The sequence below is a fragment of the Delphinus delphis genome, chromosome 8, assembly GCF_949987515.2.
Source record: "Delphinus delphis chromosome 8, mDelDel1.2, whole genome shotgun sequence".
In the NCBI taxonomy this organism is placed as follows: Eukaryota; Metazoa; Chordata; class Mammalia; order Artiodactyla; family Delphinidae; genus Delphinus; species Delphinus delphis.
This window is the reverse complement of record NC_082690.1, coordinates 100684274-100701802: the sequence shown is the minus strand read 5'-3', so window position 1 is coordinate 100701802 and position 17529 is coordinate 100684274. Positions and strand designations below refer to the sequence as shown.

The 17529-nt window shown below is 59.8% G+C and overlaps 1 protein-coding gene across 6 annotated transcripts in view; it reads left to right on the top strand.

Moving 5' to 3' along the window:
* The first annotated feature begins 941 nt into the window (after positions 1–941).
* SYT7 (synaptotagmin 7) overlaps positions 942–17529 on the top strand; it is a 58737-nt gene continuing 42149 nt past the window's right edge. For all 6 annotated transcript variants that reach the window (XM_060017460.1, XM_060017458.1, XM_060017456.1 and 3 more), the window contains exon 1: positions 942–1148. In XM_060017460.1, the coding sequence (XP_059873443.1) occupies positions 1118–1148 (31 nt within the window). In that variant the 5' untranslated portion in view covers positions 942–1117. The remainder of the gene's footprint in view (positions 1149–17529) is intronic.

Here is a 17529-nt window from a genome sequence, read left to right as displayed (position 1 = left end):
CAGAATCAAACAGTTCCAATTCTGCAGAGAAAGGAGAATTAGGGTTCACCTGATTTGGACTGTGCTGAGCTGACAGAGGGACAGAGAGGGCCAAGTGAGCCCCCGGGTTGGAAGCGGAAGGAGGCCTTTCTTTCTTACCCCCTGAAGTTCTGAGGTCAAGGAAAAGGAGGGGGGCACTGGAGGAGTGGAGCGCGAGAAGCAGGGGCAGAGGCTGAAAGGTCTGTTTTCTTCTATTGTGCGGCTGGGTTAAGTGGGGAGGGTCACTAGGCCTAGTCCCTCATAGAGGGTGGAGCTCCTAGACTCCAGCTGTGCGCAAGCTCTGGGGATGGCCAGAGTGGTGGACCCAGGCTCAGAGCTGGCAAAATTCCACTCCTGGTTTTTACACACGCCAGCTCCCCTTCCCCGGACGCCGCGCTGTCGAGTCCGGGGCTGACGCCCTGCAGCCGCCACCGAGCGGAAAACCCGGAGTGGATTTCCACGCCTTTTGGAACGGAGTCAAAGGGCACCTCGGAGGAGGTGGCCGGCTCCGCCGCCCTACGGGGTTCGAAGCCGCTGCCATCAGGGGCGCACCGGCGGGGTGGGTCGATCAGTGCGGCGGGACCCGCAGGCCCAAAGAGCCCAGCCGGCGGGCTCCGTGCCCTCCCTGCGGGGGCTGCGGGCGGGGCGTGGGGCGGCGGTGGTGCCCTCGGGGCGGCGGCGGGCGCGGGCTGCAGTGCGGCGCGCGGCCAGCAGCGGGCAGCAGGCGGTGGCTGAGGCGCTCGACAGCGGGCGGGCGGCGCCGGCGGTGCCCAGGGCGCGCTCACACACGAGCTCACACACACATACACACGGCCTCGTACACACTCACACACGCTCCGGCGCGCACACGCGGCGCGCAGGCCGGAGGGAGGAGGCTCGGCGCGGCTCGGCGGCGGCTGCAGCGTGCTCGGCGGGCGGGCGGGAGGGCTGGCGGGCGGCCCCCGCTACCCGGCTCGGCGGCTCGGTGCAGCCCGCGCGGCCCCCGCCCTCGGACCCGCCCCCGGGGGTCGCCCGGCCCCATGCCCTGCAGCGGCGGCGGAGCAGCGCGCGACCACGGGCGGCTCTGAAGAGCCCGGAGGGAGCCGGCGACGAGGGGACCATGTACCGGGACCCGGAGGCGGCCAGCCCAGGTAAGCGCGGCCCCGCGCGGGCTGGGGCGCCCCGAACCGGCGGGCAGGACGGCGGCAGCGCCGGGAGCCGTCTCGGAGCCCCAACCCGGGGCTACTGTCCGCCGGAGCCGCACGGACTCCCCCCACCCAGGGTCATCCCACACCGGGGGCGCGGGCTCGAGCGGCAGCAGCTCGGACCCCGGCCCCCCGCAGTTCGGGCACTGCCAAGCTTGATGCCGGGCGCCGGCTTTGCAGTGTCCCCACAAGGACCTCCCCCCCCACCCCCAGCAGCCCAAGGACAACGTGTGTGGCGGAGCGAGGAGCCGCTGCCCCCGCAGTGCCCTCAGAGGCACCCCCGGGTCCCCAGCCCCAGTGCCTCCCGGGTGCCAGTGCTAGGGGACCCCAGAACAAGGATCCCGGGCAGCTTTCAGCCAAGGTTGTGGGCACCGGGAAGCAGAGTGACATCGGCGGTGCCAACTGTGAATTGAGAGGGTGCCAGGGGGCAAGTGGGCATCTGGTGCAGCAGCAGGGGAGGGGGGCTTCTAGAGGGTGGTGAGCCACAGGAGCGTTGAGGAGGGAGGTGGGGGTACCTGAAGGGAAAGAGAGCACAGATTGATGAGAATAGGGGTACCAGGGGAATGTTCTCCTGGGCTTGGGGAGGGGGGAAGCAAAGAACCCCAAACTCACTCCCGTCCTGTCAGGGTTGGCAGGGGGAGGGGCCGTGCTCCCTTGCATTTCTCCTGAGCCCAAGCCAGGGAGTGGCCTGGGAGCCCACGTCTGCCTGGTATCCTGGAAGCCAGGCCAAGGAATCCTTCCACCTTCCCCGGGAAATTGCTCTGCCATTTCCTCCTTGGCTCCGGACGCCTCCTCACACAGCGCCCACCTGTAGGCAGGTCCCCTGCAGCTCCTGCCCAGTCTCAGGCTCAGCTCCCACCTGGGGTGCCCCACCCCTGACCCAACACCCGCAGTCTGCCAGTTCTGGTAGCAGGGTCTCCGCTTCTGGGTTTCTGTCTGATGCTGAAAGCACGACACCTCAGCCTGAGGACTTGCTCCCGGACGAAGAGCCTCTAGGCTTACTCCTGCTAACCTCTGGGGGTTGGCTGGGCGTCCTGGGGGAAGGGAGAGCTCTAAGGCCCTCCACAGAAGGGGCCTAGGGCCCCAAGGCTTTTGAGGGCAGTCCAGTGGGCGCCGGCTTTGTCCACTCTTGCCCCAGCCCCACATCTGCTCTTTCCCTCTAGGGGCAGCCTCAGCCTGTCCCTGCATCCATTCTTACCCTCATCAAGCCATGGCAGCCCGAGCCCACTGAGGAGGACCTCCTGGGTGCCAGGCATTGCACTCATTCAGCGCTTGCGTATATGGGTGAAAGAGACTCAGTCTCCCTCTCTGGAACCTCATGCCCATCTATGAATGTCCTCTAGGTAATGGCAGAAGGGACATTGCCTTTGGAGACCCCTCCCTTCATCTCTCTGGACCCAGGTCACCTACCCTGGCATCTTTCCCCAAGACACTGCCAGCTTCCAGCACTTGGACCAAAGACAGAGGTGTTCTCTTGCTTGGATCACCCTCTCAGAATTAGTTCAGAGACCAGCTCCAGGGTATGAAGATGGAAGGGGGGATGCAGTGAGGACACTCCCCTCCCCTGCCCTGCCAGGCTGGCAGCCTCCCCTTTCCTGTTGTCAGGCCAGTGACCTGGGGCCCTGCCCTCGTCCCCTCTCCCTCCCTCCATTTTCCTCCCACGCCTGGGCACCATGACATCACCACTCCTCCAAGCACCTCTGCCCTCTCCATGGAGGCCAACTTGATGTGCTTGGCATCTTCTGGGCAGAGGGCCTGGAACCCAGTGCTGCCCCTGGTGTGCTGGCGGCCCCCAGACTTTTCCCTCTCCCCCTTGAATGGGCCTTGCTGTCTGGGCTGGAGACCTGTCTTGCCCACTCTGGTTGCAGGACCCACTAGTCCTGTGGCAGGGGCAATTCTGACTGGGAAACAGACCAGCCTTACGTTTACTTCTCTCTGATGTGGACAGTGGGCTGGATGGGGTCAGACATAGGCTGGAGAGGGCAGAATTTGCTTTTAATCCTAGTCCCCTGGGGCTCTCTGAGGGGCCGGGGGGTTGGGGGCCTCAGTCTGGCCTCTGTGCCCTCTGACATCCCTGCCCACCTCCTATAATTCCTACAGCTTCAAGCCAGACTTCCCACCACCACCCCTCCACCCCAGCTCACCCCAGGCTCCCCAGACCCTGCTCCCCCAGGCAGGGTATGTGTCCCCCAAGGCAGGCACCAGGTGGGAGTAAGATATGCAAATTAATTCCCGTGTGATTCAGGCCCATCCATCTGGTCCCCCAAAGGCCAGTACCATTTACATCCTCATCCCCTCATCCCACTGCCTGGAACACCTGTGGCCCAGTCCTTTAAAAAAATCTTAATCTCCTGTCCTCTTGTCCCAGGATGGTTCCAGAAGGTCCCTGTGTACCCCCTCCTTCAGCCCATGCACTCTGCAAGTCCCCACAGGGCTCAGTCTGCTGCTAAGACCCTTATCCTGACACGGGACAGGAGCAGTTCCCTCCCCTTGTGGGCCCCTAGCCTCCAGGCAATTCTCTTCCTGATCTTTTGTGGCTGAAGCAAGGGACTGTGGGGAAAAGCCACAGCCCAGTGAAGAACGAAGACCAGCCCCCCCCACCCCCCGCCCTTGCTTCTGCTCCAAACTCTGCCTTGCCTCCCCCCAGCCATACCTGCAATCTCCCCTCTGTCCCCTCCAATAGACATGCGGCCCTCTCCCGGCCCTCAGCCTCCATCCTCTGTCCATCCCAAAGCTGGCCTGGCCAGGCCTCCCTGTGTCCCTGTCCCCCGGCAGGGCAGGACCTCGGTAGGCCCGCAGGGGTCAGTGTTGCAGTGGGCAGGCAGGACGGCAGCAGGGAGAGAGGGAGGGAGAGGTGACCTTGCGGGTGAGCAAGGCCAGAGAGGCAAAGTCTGGGCTGGTGCAGCGGCTCTGGGAGAGGGTTCAGGTCCTGAGGACTGCCAGCCCTGCCCCCAGCCCTCTATGAACTTGTCCTTGGGGATAGCAGTGCTTGAAGTCTTCTCTGTCTGTCCCACCTGTTAGTGGGCTCTGCCCCCTACAGCAACTCTTCCAGGCAGGTCGTTCCTAGGGAGTGTGGGGGACCCTCTGCATGGGCCAGGGGGCCTTGGCACGTAGGGTCTTCTCTCTCAATGCAGGAGGATCCACACGATTGTCCAGGCCAACCCTCCACCCACTGGGCACAGGTTAGGGACAGAGGCTGTTGCGTGGCGTGTGGCGCAGGAATCGGGGCTGAAAGGGCAGACCAGCGGTGTACGCTGTGAGGACCGTCAAGTTTAGGGACGGGACTGGGGTGTGGGACTGTCCAAGGAGACCTGACTGACCATTTCACTGACAAACCCTGCCCCCACCCCCAGCTCCCCCATCTACACGGGCCCAGACCTCCCTGGCCTGCCTCCTGGGCTTGGCTCACAGGCTGGGACTGAAGATCAAGTGACCTCCCAGCGGGCCATGGCTGTGAGGGGGACTTGGGACAGAATAGGTCCAAACGCAGGGCTAGGCATATGACTTCTGCCGGGTTTGGGTCAGGGTAGCCAGTGCCCCCAAGCTGTAGCGTTTCCAGGGAGACAGGACTTCCCCCTACGCCTTGGCCTCCGATCATGCTGTTCAGTGGCCTCGCGGGGACAACTTGACCGCTAGGCTGGGTGCTCAGGACTGGGGGATGGTGGAGAGGGAGAGAGCCTCAAAGCGCCTCCTGGTTGGGGAAGAGGGGCTAGAGCAGGCTGGACTGGGGTGGGAACCCAGAGGCCAGCAGGTGACAGGTGAGGGACAGCTGGAAGGCAGAGGAACAGGTGGGTGTCAGGCGAACAAAGACAGGCCCCGGACAGCTGGGCCCTGCCCCTGGCTGACCCCAAGCTCAGGCCCAAGGGGCACTGCAGGTAACATCGAGTGACAGTGGAGGACTGTCCCCTTCTTACCCCCTCCAGCCCTGCCTGAGGGGCAGGCAGAGGAGGAGTGTGTGGGCCCCCCCTTCCCACTCCTCCGTTCCCCACCCGCACTCCCCGCCCACCGACCCCCATTCTCTCAGGGGCTTTGAATCTTTATTGAATCTGATGGACCGTTCTCAATAACTGCTTCCCGCAGGGGAGTGAGGCTGGGATCAGCAGGGAGAGGAGTGGTAAGGGGGGCCTCGTGGTGTGTGGGGGGGGGCTCGGGGTCGGGGGGGCGTGCGGGAGGCAGAGTCCTGAGCAGAGGACTCTTTGCTGGACAGGCTCCGCGGAGGCACGGAGGCATCTCAGGTAGGTACGGGCAGCCCTGCGTGGAGCCGGCGCCCTCTCCCCTGGGCAGTGCCGGGCAGGTGGTACATGCCGCCAGCAAGGTCAGTGCTCTCTGTTGGGGCTGTCACTGGTCTGGCCAGGTGCCAGAGCCAGCCTGTGCCAGGCCAGCCCGGGTGCCCACCTGCCTTGCCAGGGGACCCCAGCCAGTGGTGCCAGGTGGACCTTGCCAGTTCCACGGACGTGGATGTCCCTGACCTTCCGGGCAGCAGGGGCAGGCTTGCTGGGCCCTGTCCAACTTGTGTCTGGAGGGCAGGACTTCAGTCTCACCCAGCAGAATTCCCCAGGGGTTGGAATGGAGTTGGCAGGCAGCATGGGACCTGTGGAAGGGGCTGGACGGCGCCCAGAGCCTGTGCCTGGGACTCTGGGCCCGGTTGGTCAGAACGTGGGCTGGCACGTCGGGCCTGCCCTGGGGGGTTCTGCAGCTTCTGGTTGGAGGAGCCCCTTGGAAGAGGTGTGTCGCCTGTGACGCTGGGCTGGGAGCCGACTACTATGGTGAGCTGGGACGTCTGGGGAGTTGACATGTCCGAGGGGTTGAGTGTGTGGGGCTGCAGCACCAGGGAGCGGGAGGGCGGGGCCGGTGCACAGAAGCGTTGCGCTGCGTGTGTACCTGTGCGTGCGCGCGGGTGGCAGCTGGACGGCCGTACTCGCTGTGCTCGTCTGAGCTCTGTGCCCGCTGTAAACAGCAGCTAATGAGTGGATTTGTAGCGAGGTGCGTCGAGGTGCCCAGGGAGCTGTGACGGAAAGCGCTGGGGGAGGGCAGCTCCCCTGGCCCTGTACCCAGCCAGGCGGGGCCTGTGCCCTCCAGGGGCCCTGCCTGCCCCCTGCCACACCCTCCCACCTGCCAGCTTGGCCACCTCTGAGGGCTCCATCTGCTGGGAGCAGGGCCTCACCTGGCTGTGTGGCGTGCATGGGCATGGATGGGGGGTGGTGGTGGGGGGTGGAGCTTTGGCCTGTACAGATACAGGCATGTCCACAATAGCGTGTGGGTCTGTCCGTGTGTGTGTGTGTGTGTGTGTGTGTGTGTGTGTGTGTGTGTGTGTGTGTGTGTGTGTGTGTGTGTGTGTGTGTACCCCTTCCCAGAGCCCTAAGAGAACTGCCCACCCAACCCCAATCTTGGTAGTGGCCCTGCTTCTTCGATGCCCTTCCTGGAGTGCAGGAAGTTGGAGTTCTCCAGCTGGCTCGGGGAGAAAAGGGGTGACCCTTTCTGCCCATCGGAGGAGGCAGGCGGGAGAGGTCTGAGCCCCAGCTGGGAGTTGCTGGTTGCATCAGAGAAAGGGGAGAACTTTGGGCCTAGAGAACCCCAAAACCCCAGCCCTGTGGTTCTAGGGCCCTCAGGAAGCCCCCAAAATGAGAGAGGTGGGGTGCCAGGGGGTCCATCCTAGCAGGTCCGTCTCACAGTGCTAGCTGGAGAAGCGAGCACCCTGCTTCCAGCCAGGCGGGTGGTGGGTGTGGGAGGCCCCGAGGGGTGGCTGCTTGAGTCCCTCCACGAGGGGAGCAGAGGACAGAGCTGTGTGGCTAATGTGTCCAATTAAATTACTTCAAACCCTGCCGTGGCAGATGCTCCCGGCGGGGCCCTGGGTACAAATTGGATCCGTCTCGTTACCACGGGGTGGTGTCAGTGGGGCCAGAGTGGTGTCCAGATCAACCAGTGGCGCGGCAGGCCCTCTCCTGCTCTGCCCAACCTGGGCCTGCCGTGAACCCCTCGCGCACTCACTCACTCCAGCCTCCCTCAGGTTCCTCAGGTCCACCGGGTCCAGGTATCGGGGCTCCCTGTACAAATCCTTGCCATCCCAACCCCAGTCCCTGGCAGCCCAAGGGTCCCTCTGAGCCCTCACTTTCTTTCTCCAGGAAAACGGGAGTCCCCTGCTTTATAGGGGGTTCAGCCTAAGGAAGCCCCTCTTAGGTCACCCAGCATACCCTGTTCCCTCCCCTGATAATAAGAATAGGACAATAATAGCGAGTCCTTATTTGTGGAGCACACAGTACGTGCTGCGCACTTTACCTCCGCGAAGCAGGGGCCGGCTTGCTTCAGCTAGGTCTCCGGGGTCAAAGAGCCTCTGGCAGAGACATTTGCGGCTGTGTCCCTGAAGCAAGTTACTCACCACCCTGGCCTCAGTTTCCTCCTCTGTTAAATGGGTATGAGGATGGTTCTTACCTCCCATGGGATTGGAGGATGAGATAAGGCAGAAAACATCTTTAGCAGAAAGCCCTGCACATAGTAAACACTCAGCCAACGGCAGCTGTTATCAACAGCGCCCTGCACCGAGCGATTGATGTGTGGGACGAGGGTTCCGGAAGCTCCGAGGAGGATAGGCCTGCCTCAGCCCTGGTGGAGGAGGCCTGGGGAGGGCTTCACCGAGGCAGGGTCTGTCAGTTACCATCAAGACCGCAAAGGTGTGTGGCGCGTTCCACAGGTGCCACGACGTACGTTAGCTCGTCCATCCTCAGACCACCCTGGGACGGGGGCATTGGCGGGTAGAAGTTGATTTGGGATTCCAGCCACACCACCAGATCCAGGAGCGTGAGCGTTGGGTCCGGGGCTTTGGGTGTTGGAGGAAGAATAAGAGCTTGCCATGTGAGCAGGCCGGGAGGAGGCATTCTGCGTGGTGGGGACAGCACATGCAATGGCCCGGAGGTGTGATGGGTCTTGGCCAGTCGAGGCAGCAGTGAGTGTCTGAGCGTGGGGGGCTGGAAGGGAGTCCTTTGGGGGGCAATAGCAGGAGTTGAGGATTGGGAAAGGTGGGCTGGGCCAGATTATGAAGGTCCTGGCATTCTGAAATAGGAAGGCTGGGCTTTATTTATTTATTTTTTAAATTAGGGCAATGGTGGGCCGTGGATGGCTTTCAAGCATATCTCTATAAAGAACTTTAACTCGGTGGCGGTGTGGAGGGTGGAAGCCTGGAGACAGGCCCATATCTGGAGCTGGAGGCCCAGCCATTAACATATCTGTTCCCACCTCTGCCCAGACCCTCCTCAGTCCCTCACCTGCACAGGGCTGTGTCCCAAGCAACCATACCGGGTGGTCTGGGACCCTGGCCTTCGAAAGCTTGTGGTGGGTAATGGGCAGTCAAGGGGACAGCCTGGCGCAGGTGGGCACGGATTTCCCCTCCCCACCGGGGGCTTACCTAGGGGGCTGGGGTATCAGAGAAAGCCTCCCAGAGGTGGACAGGCCCAAGGCCCAGCGAACGCGGTTACGGTTCCAGAGAACCGCTCTGCACCCGCCGCCCCCACCGTGGGCATCAGGGTCCAGCCCTGGAGGAGCCACACAGCTCAGGTTCCAGCTGCCAGGCCTGAGCTCCAGAGCCCCGCCAGAGCCAACCTGTCTCCACAGCAACTAGGCAGGCCACCCCGCTCCCCGTGCCCACGGCCCCTGGCACAGGGGCCCATTCACAGCAGGGCCTGGGTACATCTTCCCACTTCCCTAGGGGGCCACCCCAGAGCAAACGCTCTCACACCCAGCCACTGGCAGCGTGCGAGCATGTTGGCGTTTGGGTCCGTGTGTACACGTGGTGTGTATGTGTGCCCCGCGGCAGGACGCGGCGGGGTGGGGATGGTCTACGTTTTCTAACCACCGTAGCTGGGGATTTATTCCCCTGCGGGAGAGGGTCCAGCAGGCGCCAAAGGGCCAGGCTGAACTGTGGGCTCCTGCCTCAGGGATCACGGCAAGGAGGCAGCCCGGAGAAGAGACAGTTAGGAGGATTTGCCGCTAAGGGAAAGCAGCGAAGGAGACTCTCTTAGCAGTGCCTGGTGGGTCCACAGACTGTCTTGTTCTTTACCTACATCTTCCATTTAATCTTCACGGCAGTCCCTCGGGGAGATCTCATTACCACTGTTGTACAGATAAGGAAACTGAGGCCCGGAGAGGTGGAGTGTCTCACCACGTCATTCAGTAGAGCAGGGATGAGATTGCAAGGCAGCCTCACTCCCAAACCTAGGTCTTAACCACTGGGCGACACTGTCCAGTGCCTCCCTTATCCCACTAGGATCTGAGCCAGCCTGTCTCTCGGCCCATCCCTCGGAAGGGAGGGCTGGGAATCAGTATTGGCCCCAGCGCCTGCTTTAGCGCTCCATGTCCCCTAAAGCTTTGTTCTCAGGTCCCTGGAGTGGGGCGGAGCCTCCTTCCCATCCTGTCTCCTCTCCCTCTCTCCAGGCCCCATGGAAGGATCCTCTCACTCAAGGGGAGGCACCCCTTACTCCCTGCTTGGCACCTGCCAGCCCCGGAGGAGCCTGATGAATCGGCTGGGTGTGTACCCCCCGCACACAGAACCCCATTCCTCCCTCTCCAGCCCCCGCCTGGTTAGGGAGGTGTGAAGGGAGCGATTTCACAGCCTGTCAGCTGGGGCCTAAAAATACCCAGAGCTCTGAGATGCCTGGGCAGAGGGAGGAGAGAGCAGGGACCAGGATGGGGTTGCAGGGGTGCAGCGGCAACGTGGGCAGAGAAGCCCTCTCGGCACCACGGTCCTGCTCGGGAGCGATGGGCAGAGCCACCGTCCCCGGGTCCCCCGTCTGGCTCCGTGTCTGGCGATGCAGAGGGGAGCTGGCATCTCTAGGGTCTTGAGAGCTCAGCTCTGGCGCTCAGACCTAAGGGAGGCCTTAGTCTCAGACAGGAACCGTGAACCTCGGGCCCCCAGAGCCTCCGATCGATGCCTCTTTCTCCCTCTCCGCCCCCAGGTTGGCTGGCATCTTTGGGCTGTGGGAGCCAGGCTGGGCGTGTGCCTGCTTCCTTCCTGGAGAAGGTGCCCGCTTCTGTTAGGGGAGAGGTGTGAGGAAGGCATCGTGGATGGGGGTGCCGGCAGGTGCGGGATGTGACGTGCGAGCCACCCAGGCACCGGAGGGGGGCAGAGGAGAAGGGGCGTGGCGGCCCACATCGCGACCACGTGGCCATATGCTGCAGCCTGGCACACGGCTTCCACGAGTCAGCCCAGAAAAGGGGGCCGTCCGTGTGTATGCGTGCATGTGGGCCTGCCGGAGCTGGCCTATTCTTGTGGACATGGATGGCCGTGTGTGGCTATTCCAGACAGAAACTGGGTGGAAGCACAGGAGCGGGCGTGGAAGCATGAGCAAACGCATGTCGTGTCATGCAGACACGTGATAGTGTGTGTGCTTCCCATGTGGAAATATGACGGCATGTGTGCCTGTGCAGAGGGACATAGGCAGATCTCTCTGGGGCACCAAGCAGGGGCTGAGAGAGTCATTAGGGAAACAGTGCAGAGCAGCAGGCAGAGCAGGGGCTCTGTGTCAAAAGCAATGGGTGCGAATCCCAGATCGGCCACGTATTGATTAGCTTTGTGGCCTCGGGCAAGTTACTTAACCTTTCGTTGCCTCATTTCCCCGTCTGTAAAATGGAGACAGTGATAGCCCCTGCTTCAGAGCGCTGCCGGGAGGTCCGCTGAGTCAATGTCCATACATTGCCCGGAACCGTGCCTCTCACAGAGTTAGCACAGTGCGCTCTAGCTCTTGTTATCTGGTCCTACCCTTTGATGATATAGGTGGGAGCACCAGGCCAGAGAGGGCAAAGGACATGCCCAAGGTCACACGGTATGTTAGTGGCAGACCCAGGACTAGAACCCAGACTCCAGCACCTTAAGACAGAGCTTGTTCAAGTCTGAGACCTCCTTTGGGCCACAAGAAGCCTCCACAACACAGAACTGTAACCGCATTGGCATTTGGGGCCTAGATTCCGCCAGGGCTGGGCTGGGATCTTGGGAACTCTGGGATCTGAGCATCTTCAGATGGCGCTGGGGTAGAGAGGTCCTCAAAGCAGTGGCCAGCCGCCTGAGTTAGAACCAGGCCACTGGTTAGTCTGCGGACTTTGCCAATTACTCAACCCTGAGTCTCAGTTTCTTCCCTGTAATAGAATAATAGTAATACATACTCTATAGGGTTATCGTGGGGATTAAATGAGATCTGCATGTAATGTCTTAAGTGGTGGGAACACTGTACCTAGTAAGTGCAATAATGTTAGCTGTAGTTGTAACCCTTGCAGAACCCTCCCACCCAGTGCTCTATAAATGGTGACTTCCTTTGCTTCCCTTCCAGCCCCTGGCAACCCTCACTCCCTTCTGCCTGCCACCCCACACTCCACAGAGCTTAGACTGATCAGGGGCTGACTTGCTGGCGACCAAGACCTGTGTTGTCTCCTGTTATTGGCTTTGCCTAGGAGGGAACAGGACCCACCACTGCAGCTTAGCCCCTGCTCCCTTTTCACCTGGCCTTAGCACTCACTTGCTCTGTGACCTTGGACAAGCAGTCTTTCCTCTCTGGACCTTGGTCCTGCCTCTGTAAAGCGGAGGGGCTAGACCACACGGCCCCAGAGCCCCTTGGCCATGCTGTTTTGTGACACCCAGGAGGGTCCTGGCTTAGCCTGCTGGAGGGGGTGGCAGGTTGGCAGGAAGGGAAGTCGGCTGGCTGCCTTGGGCGAGTGGAGCATCTGGGGCCTGAGCCGGCTGGTGGCCTGCCATCATGCCCGCCCACACCTGTGGCTGCGTAGGAGGGCGTGCAGGCCCGACTGGCTGGGCACTGACATTGGGGGAGGCTCAAGGACAATGATGTAGAGAGAGCCCTTCTTGGGGCCCTGGGAGCTGCCGCTCCAGCTGTCCTCCCCCCCACCTTCTCCCCAGGGATTTCCTTTAGCAATTCCTCCTTCCTGTCTTCTTCCCCTTTCTGGAGTCTCCCAGTATCTCCCCGCCTCTACCTCTTCCACTTCTGTAATCTTGACCATTTTCCGGGGTGCCTTCTTTCCTCCCTCTGCAGAAGGGAGATCTCTCCCTCCTCTTCTGTCTTCCTGCTTCCTGAGATGCCTCCTTTTTCCTCCCTATGATGTGTCCCCGTTTCTCTGGATCCTCCCGGCTCCCCCTGTTGCCCCTGAGCCTAGGTCTCTCTCTTACTCTGTATGGCACGTCCAGGCTCCTTCCAGCTTCTTGTCCCCTGGCTCTCTTCCACTGCAGAGTCCCTCCCCCCTCAGCATCCCAGCTCCCTTCTTCCCATTCCTTGGAGCCTCTTACTCCACCACCAGTCCCCCTGCCCTCAGAAGTTTCCTGGCCTCCTTCAAATGATGGGGCCGATCCAGGCAGTTCCTGTGACTGCTGCTGCTACCCAGTACCTCAAGAACACCCCACCCCTGTGAGTTGAGTAAAGGGGTCAGCCCAGGGCCCAGGGACTGTCAATCTTGCCTCCTAATTAGCAGGAAGTAATTGCCTGGAAAAAAATTTCATTTAGAATGAGACTTGGAGACTCCAAGTTAGAGCTGAGCCAACTGATGTTCCCCTAGGGAGCAGGAGAAGGGAAGCGGCTCAGGTCAGGGCCTCAGGAAGCCTGACCGGAGACGAAAGCCCTTAAGACCCACTTCTGGCTTGCCTGCAGGACCTCAGCCTTGAAGAAGTGGCGAGAGAGAGCTCTGGGCTGGGAGTCCCACCATCTTCATCTGACTTGTGGCTCCACTGCTCATCGTGTGACTTGGGACAAAACTTATTCCTTTGAGCCTTAGTTTTTTCTCTCCTGTAAAATCAAAGGAGGGCCTCCGCGCCATGAGGGCTGATTTGGACGGTGGCTATGAAAGCAATTTGCAGGCTGCAAAGTGTTGTGGGAGTGTGAGGTGCTACTGTCTTCCTCCATGTGGCTCTCAGCTGAGACGTGAGGATCGTGGAGTGGTGGGGTAGCCCTGGAAACACGTAAGTGGCACTGAGGTTTCCCGAAGAACATGGAAGGATGGTGAGGTAGACCCAGCTGAGCTGCAAGATTAAGGGCAGACGGATGTGGTTTCCCATGCCAGTCTCAATACTTGCACCGCCCTGAGTGGTCACCTCACCTCTCTGAGCTCCACTTTCCTGATCTGTAGGATGCGGATCCTGATGCTTTCCTGGGAGAGGGAGGTTTGCTAAGGCTAAATGTGATAATGTTCACAGAGCTCTTAGCACAGTGCTTGGCCTACAGTACGTGCTCAGCATTTGATATTAGCTATATCTACTGTAATTAAAGGATATTATCTTTACTCCATGCCTGGATCCAGAGAAGCTGATTTGGGGTGTTGTCTTCAGGTGGTTTTGTTTTGCTGTTTGTTTTTGGAAGAGGGGAATTTCTACACCCAGTGAGGCTAACCAAGCAGATCTTCTCAAAGTGCCCCTACCCGTGGGGTGCGAGGAGAGGAGTGGGCTGCAGCTGTGGGCTTCTCCCCCAACACACACTTCTTCCTAGGCAAGAGCCGTGGGCAAGTTTCTTATGTGGGTGGGTGTGAGGTAGAGAGCCTCTGCCCTGGTGGAGGGGTATTACAGGTCTGTGTGTTCATCTCGTTAGGACTGGCCCAGCAGCGGGAGAAAAGGTTGTGTTTGTTTAAACAGGTCTACCCCACCCACCTTGGAGGAGGGAACAGGAAGTTCCACCTGGTAGGGTCCAGCAATGTGGGTTGAGTCTTTGCTGTGAATGGGGCAGCATGGCACCCCAGGGTGGCTGGAAAACAGTCAGACAGCCTGGAGCTTTTGGGTGTTGGGCAGCACTGCAAGCTCAGAGCTCCAGATTGCCCCGGGAGGGGTGAGGGGGCGGCGAGGGCCCGGCGGTCTGCCGCTCCTTCCCCACACGCCCAGCGCCACCGCTGGGGACCTTCTGTGTTCCTGATCTGAGCGCAGTACCCGCGCCAGCCGCCAGGAGGCAGTGCGGCGGGGTCCCCTGACGGAATGGGTTGCGGCATTTACATTAGAGGGGGAATTCTTTTTGTCTGGAGTAGGGCTGCTGACTGGAGTTCTTGGTATCTGCGGACCTCATCCAAGAAAGGGGGTTCTTGAGGTCGGGCTGCTCACTGCTGTGGCTTCAACTTCGGACTTATCACGGAGTGATTAGCAGAGTAAGGTAGGACCGCTACGCTGCAGTCCTGAAAAAGCTTCTGGTTTCCTGAATTCCACTCGCCCGGGGCAATGCACGGGGTGGCCTGGAGGAGGGGGCAGTCTCGGGACTGAGTTTCTGTTTCAGAACCAAGGACAGAGGCCGTGGGCCGATCGTTGTTTCAGCACCGCGGACAGAGTTCAGAGCAGCGGGCTCTGTGGATCCATCCAAATATTTGCGGTGCAAACAATACCCCCAGAATATGGAAGAATGGCACCTCCAAGAGGGAATCTCAGATACCTTATATTCCAACGAGGAGACTTGGGGCCAGGCAGTTGAGTTAGTTAACTAAGGTCACACAGCCACAGTGACAGTGGGTGGCAGAACTGGGTTCAGATCCACAGTGGTCTCTCTCCATCCACCTCTCCCACACCTGGATTCCCACTGGTTATATCCCTCCTTCCTGACCATCTCTGAGAGCAGCTTCACATTATGTTGCGTCCCCGAGAGCCCTTGAGCTGGTGAAGATTAAGTGGACCCTCCCCCCTCCACCACCGAAAGCTCAAGAATCTGAATCCCAGGAGAGAAGATTCCTAGACCCTGGGGCTTTCACGGCTCCAAGCTTCAGATGGGAGGGCGTCAGGGCAGGACAGGTGCCCCGTCCTGTAAGGAAGCCTGTGACTTGGGGAGGTAGTGTTGAGTCATCAGCATGAGGAACTCTTAAGTGCTCTGAGATCCTCAGATAAAATGCCGCACACCATTCCAACCCCGGCTTCTTTGCAGCCGTGTATTATTAATAACAGTAAGACGCTGATTTAGGCCAAGACACAACAATGCATTATTCATAAGAGTAACTAGTGGTCAAGGCCTGCGCTTAATCATCACACGTCCCTGGTCCTGCCGCCGCTCCACAGTCCTGGTGGAGAGACCCTCCAGCTGAGCTCCTCCTTTTCCTGGGGTCCTGCTGCCCTGATGGACATGATCATTTTCATGGCTGCCCAGGCAGCTCATCAACTTTGGGATCAGGGTGGGTGGCATGTTCCGGGCTAACTTCTGGCTGGACACCCTTCAGTCTGGACTCCCGGCTCAGAGCTGGCACCTGGCCCTGTCTGTCCTGAATGGCTTTGACCCTGATGACTTCCATACTCAGCAGCTCTCTGGGGTCTACAGATGGCCTGTTACCCCGCACCCCCTCTTTTGAGGCTGAAGACTGAAGGCAGATGCACCAGGCTTTCCGAAGCCAGGAATTGTGGGAGTTTTTTGGGGGGGTGGCTGTGGTGAGAGGAGGGGCTCACCGGGCAGAAGATACCCCCACCACCTCCATTAAATATGACGATGGATTTAAAACCCTCGGTAGACTCTGGAGTACTTTGTAAACTGTTGTGCACTGAACAAGCCTGAGCCATTATTACCAAGGCCACACTCTCTGCTGGAAGAGAGAGCAGAGGTAGAGAAGGTGTGGGTGAGACCCCCGTAGCTCACCAGGCCCCGCTCCCTGGTGAGAAGTCGGAGTGCTTGTGGATCCTGACATGTCCCCGGCCAATGTCTTGCTGGAACGGCTCCTGGCCCCTCCAGATAATCCTTCATTCGCTGTTTACTCACTTGGCATCTCCTCTGAATTCTAAACCGTCTGCATCCAGGCGGCCTCTGCGGCCCCTGCCAGCACACTCTCCCTAGCTCACTCACACATTATCTGTTTTTGTTACAGTCAAGGTTGAGGAGGCTTGCTCTCCCTAAGCCCCTATTTTCAGCTACTTGTGACTTTCCGAAACAGTTCCCCGCAGGCCTCCTCTTTTGCCAGCCTTGTTCCCGCCCCAGGTGAGGCCGACATTGCTTTCGAGGCCTGGAGCTTTGCCTAGCTGTCTGGGGTTCAGAGTTTAGCTCATTGGTTTTCTGTTGCTTTCTCCCACACGCTGCCTTTTTCTGGCTTTCTTGTGTGTGTCAGGTTGAGAAGAGGAAGGGAGGTGGGATAGGCACCAGAAATGTTCCCTTCCGGTGCCCAAATAGCCCTGGGGCTGGTAGGCTCTGCCCTTGCCCTCCCACCTTCCCCCATTTCCATCTGCTCTCCGTGCACGTGGAGGGGTGCTTCCTGTGGAAACCTGTGACTCCAGCTTTCGCTGTTTTCCACCTCGAACGTCATCCCGCAGCCACCGGAGGATGGTGGGGGGAGGCGCTGGGGCATGATGCACTGTCGTGCGGAATCAAGTGGGAGGAGGCAGGACCAGGATGGGAATGTGATCCGCAGCAACACTGCTTTATCTCTGGAGTAGTGGTTGCACCCTAGTCCGTACCAGAGACACGGCCCTGGGAAAGTCCTCAGGTACCCCACCAGCCTCTTCTTCCTGCTCCTGACCGGCCCCAGGCACCCAACCCCCAACCCGTTCTGAGACTTTGAGAACATCTGAGCATCTGTCTAATGAGGCTGCTTTACTGAGGCCAAGGGCTGGGGCAGTGGAGGTGGGAAGGAGCCGTGGCAAAGGTGTGTGGGTAAGAGGGGTCGTTGAAGTGCTTGGGGGAGTTCGTGGGGAAGTGGAAGCCCTTTCCCCGGCTGCTCTTTGTTTTGTGTTCACTCCATTTCTTTCTTCCCTTCCGTCTATACTCGGGAGCAACTTGTTTTAAGGCTTAGTGCCCGTGGGGCACAGAGTTGAGGTCTTCCAGACTCCAGGCTCAATCCAGGCTTTGTCTCTTCTGCTGTGTGGGCAAGTGCTGACCCCTTCTGAGCCTCAGTTTCCTTCTTTGTAAAATGAGGATAAGAGGATTTACCTTCAGAGGGTGCTAAGGACTGTGAACATGATTCAGTTCTGAGCATACATTAGTTACTATGGCTAAAGGCACTTGGTGAGGAAAGCAAGGGCCTGGGATCTGAGGATGACTCCAGGACGTTAGGAGGGTGTGGGGGTGATGGGACAACTTTGGACTGGCTAGATGTGGGGAGTGTGTGTGTCACCATCTGAGAGTGCCAGAGCAAGTGAATTCTGGGGAAAAGAGCCTATGTGCTCAGATCTCCAGCATGTCCGATGGCTCCTCTATATCGTGTCCTGGACTATGGGCTGTCGGAGACACCGAGCAATGAGGAGAACCTCTTAGCCCTGCTTGGAGGACAGGCCTACTCCCAAGAAAAGGAGGCTGGACAGAAGGCAGTTCATTCAAGTTTGGAGACTGCTGTGAACGCTTGTCATCAGGGAGGGCTTCCTGGAGGAGGAAGGCTCACGTGGACCTTGAATAATTTCATGCATTTG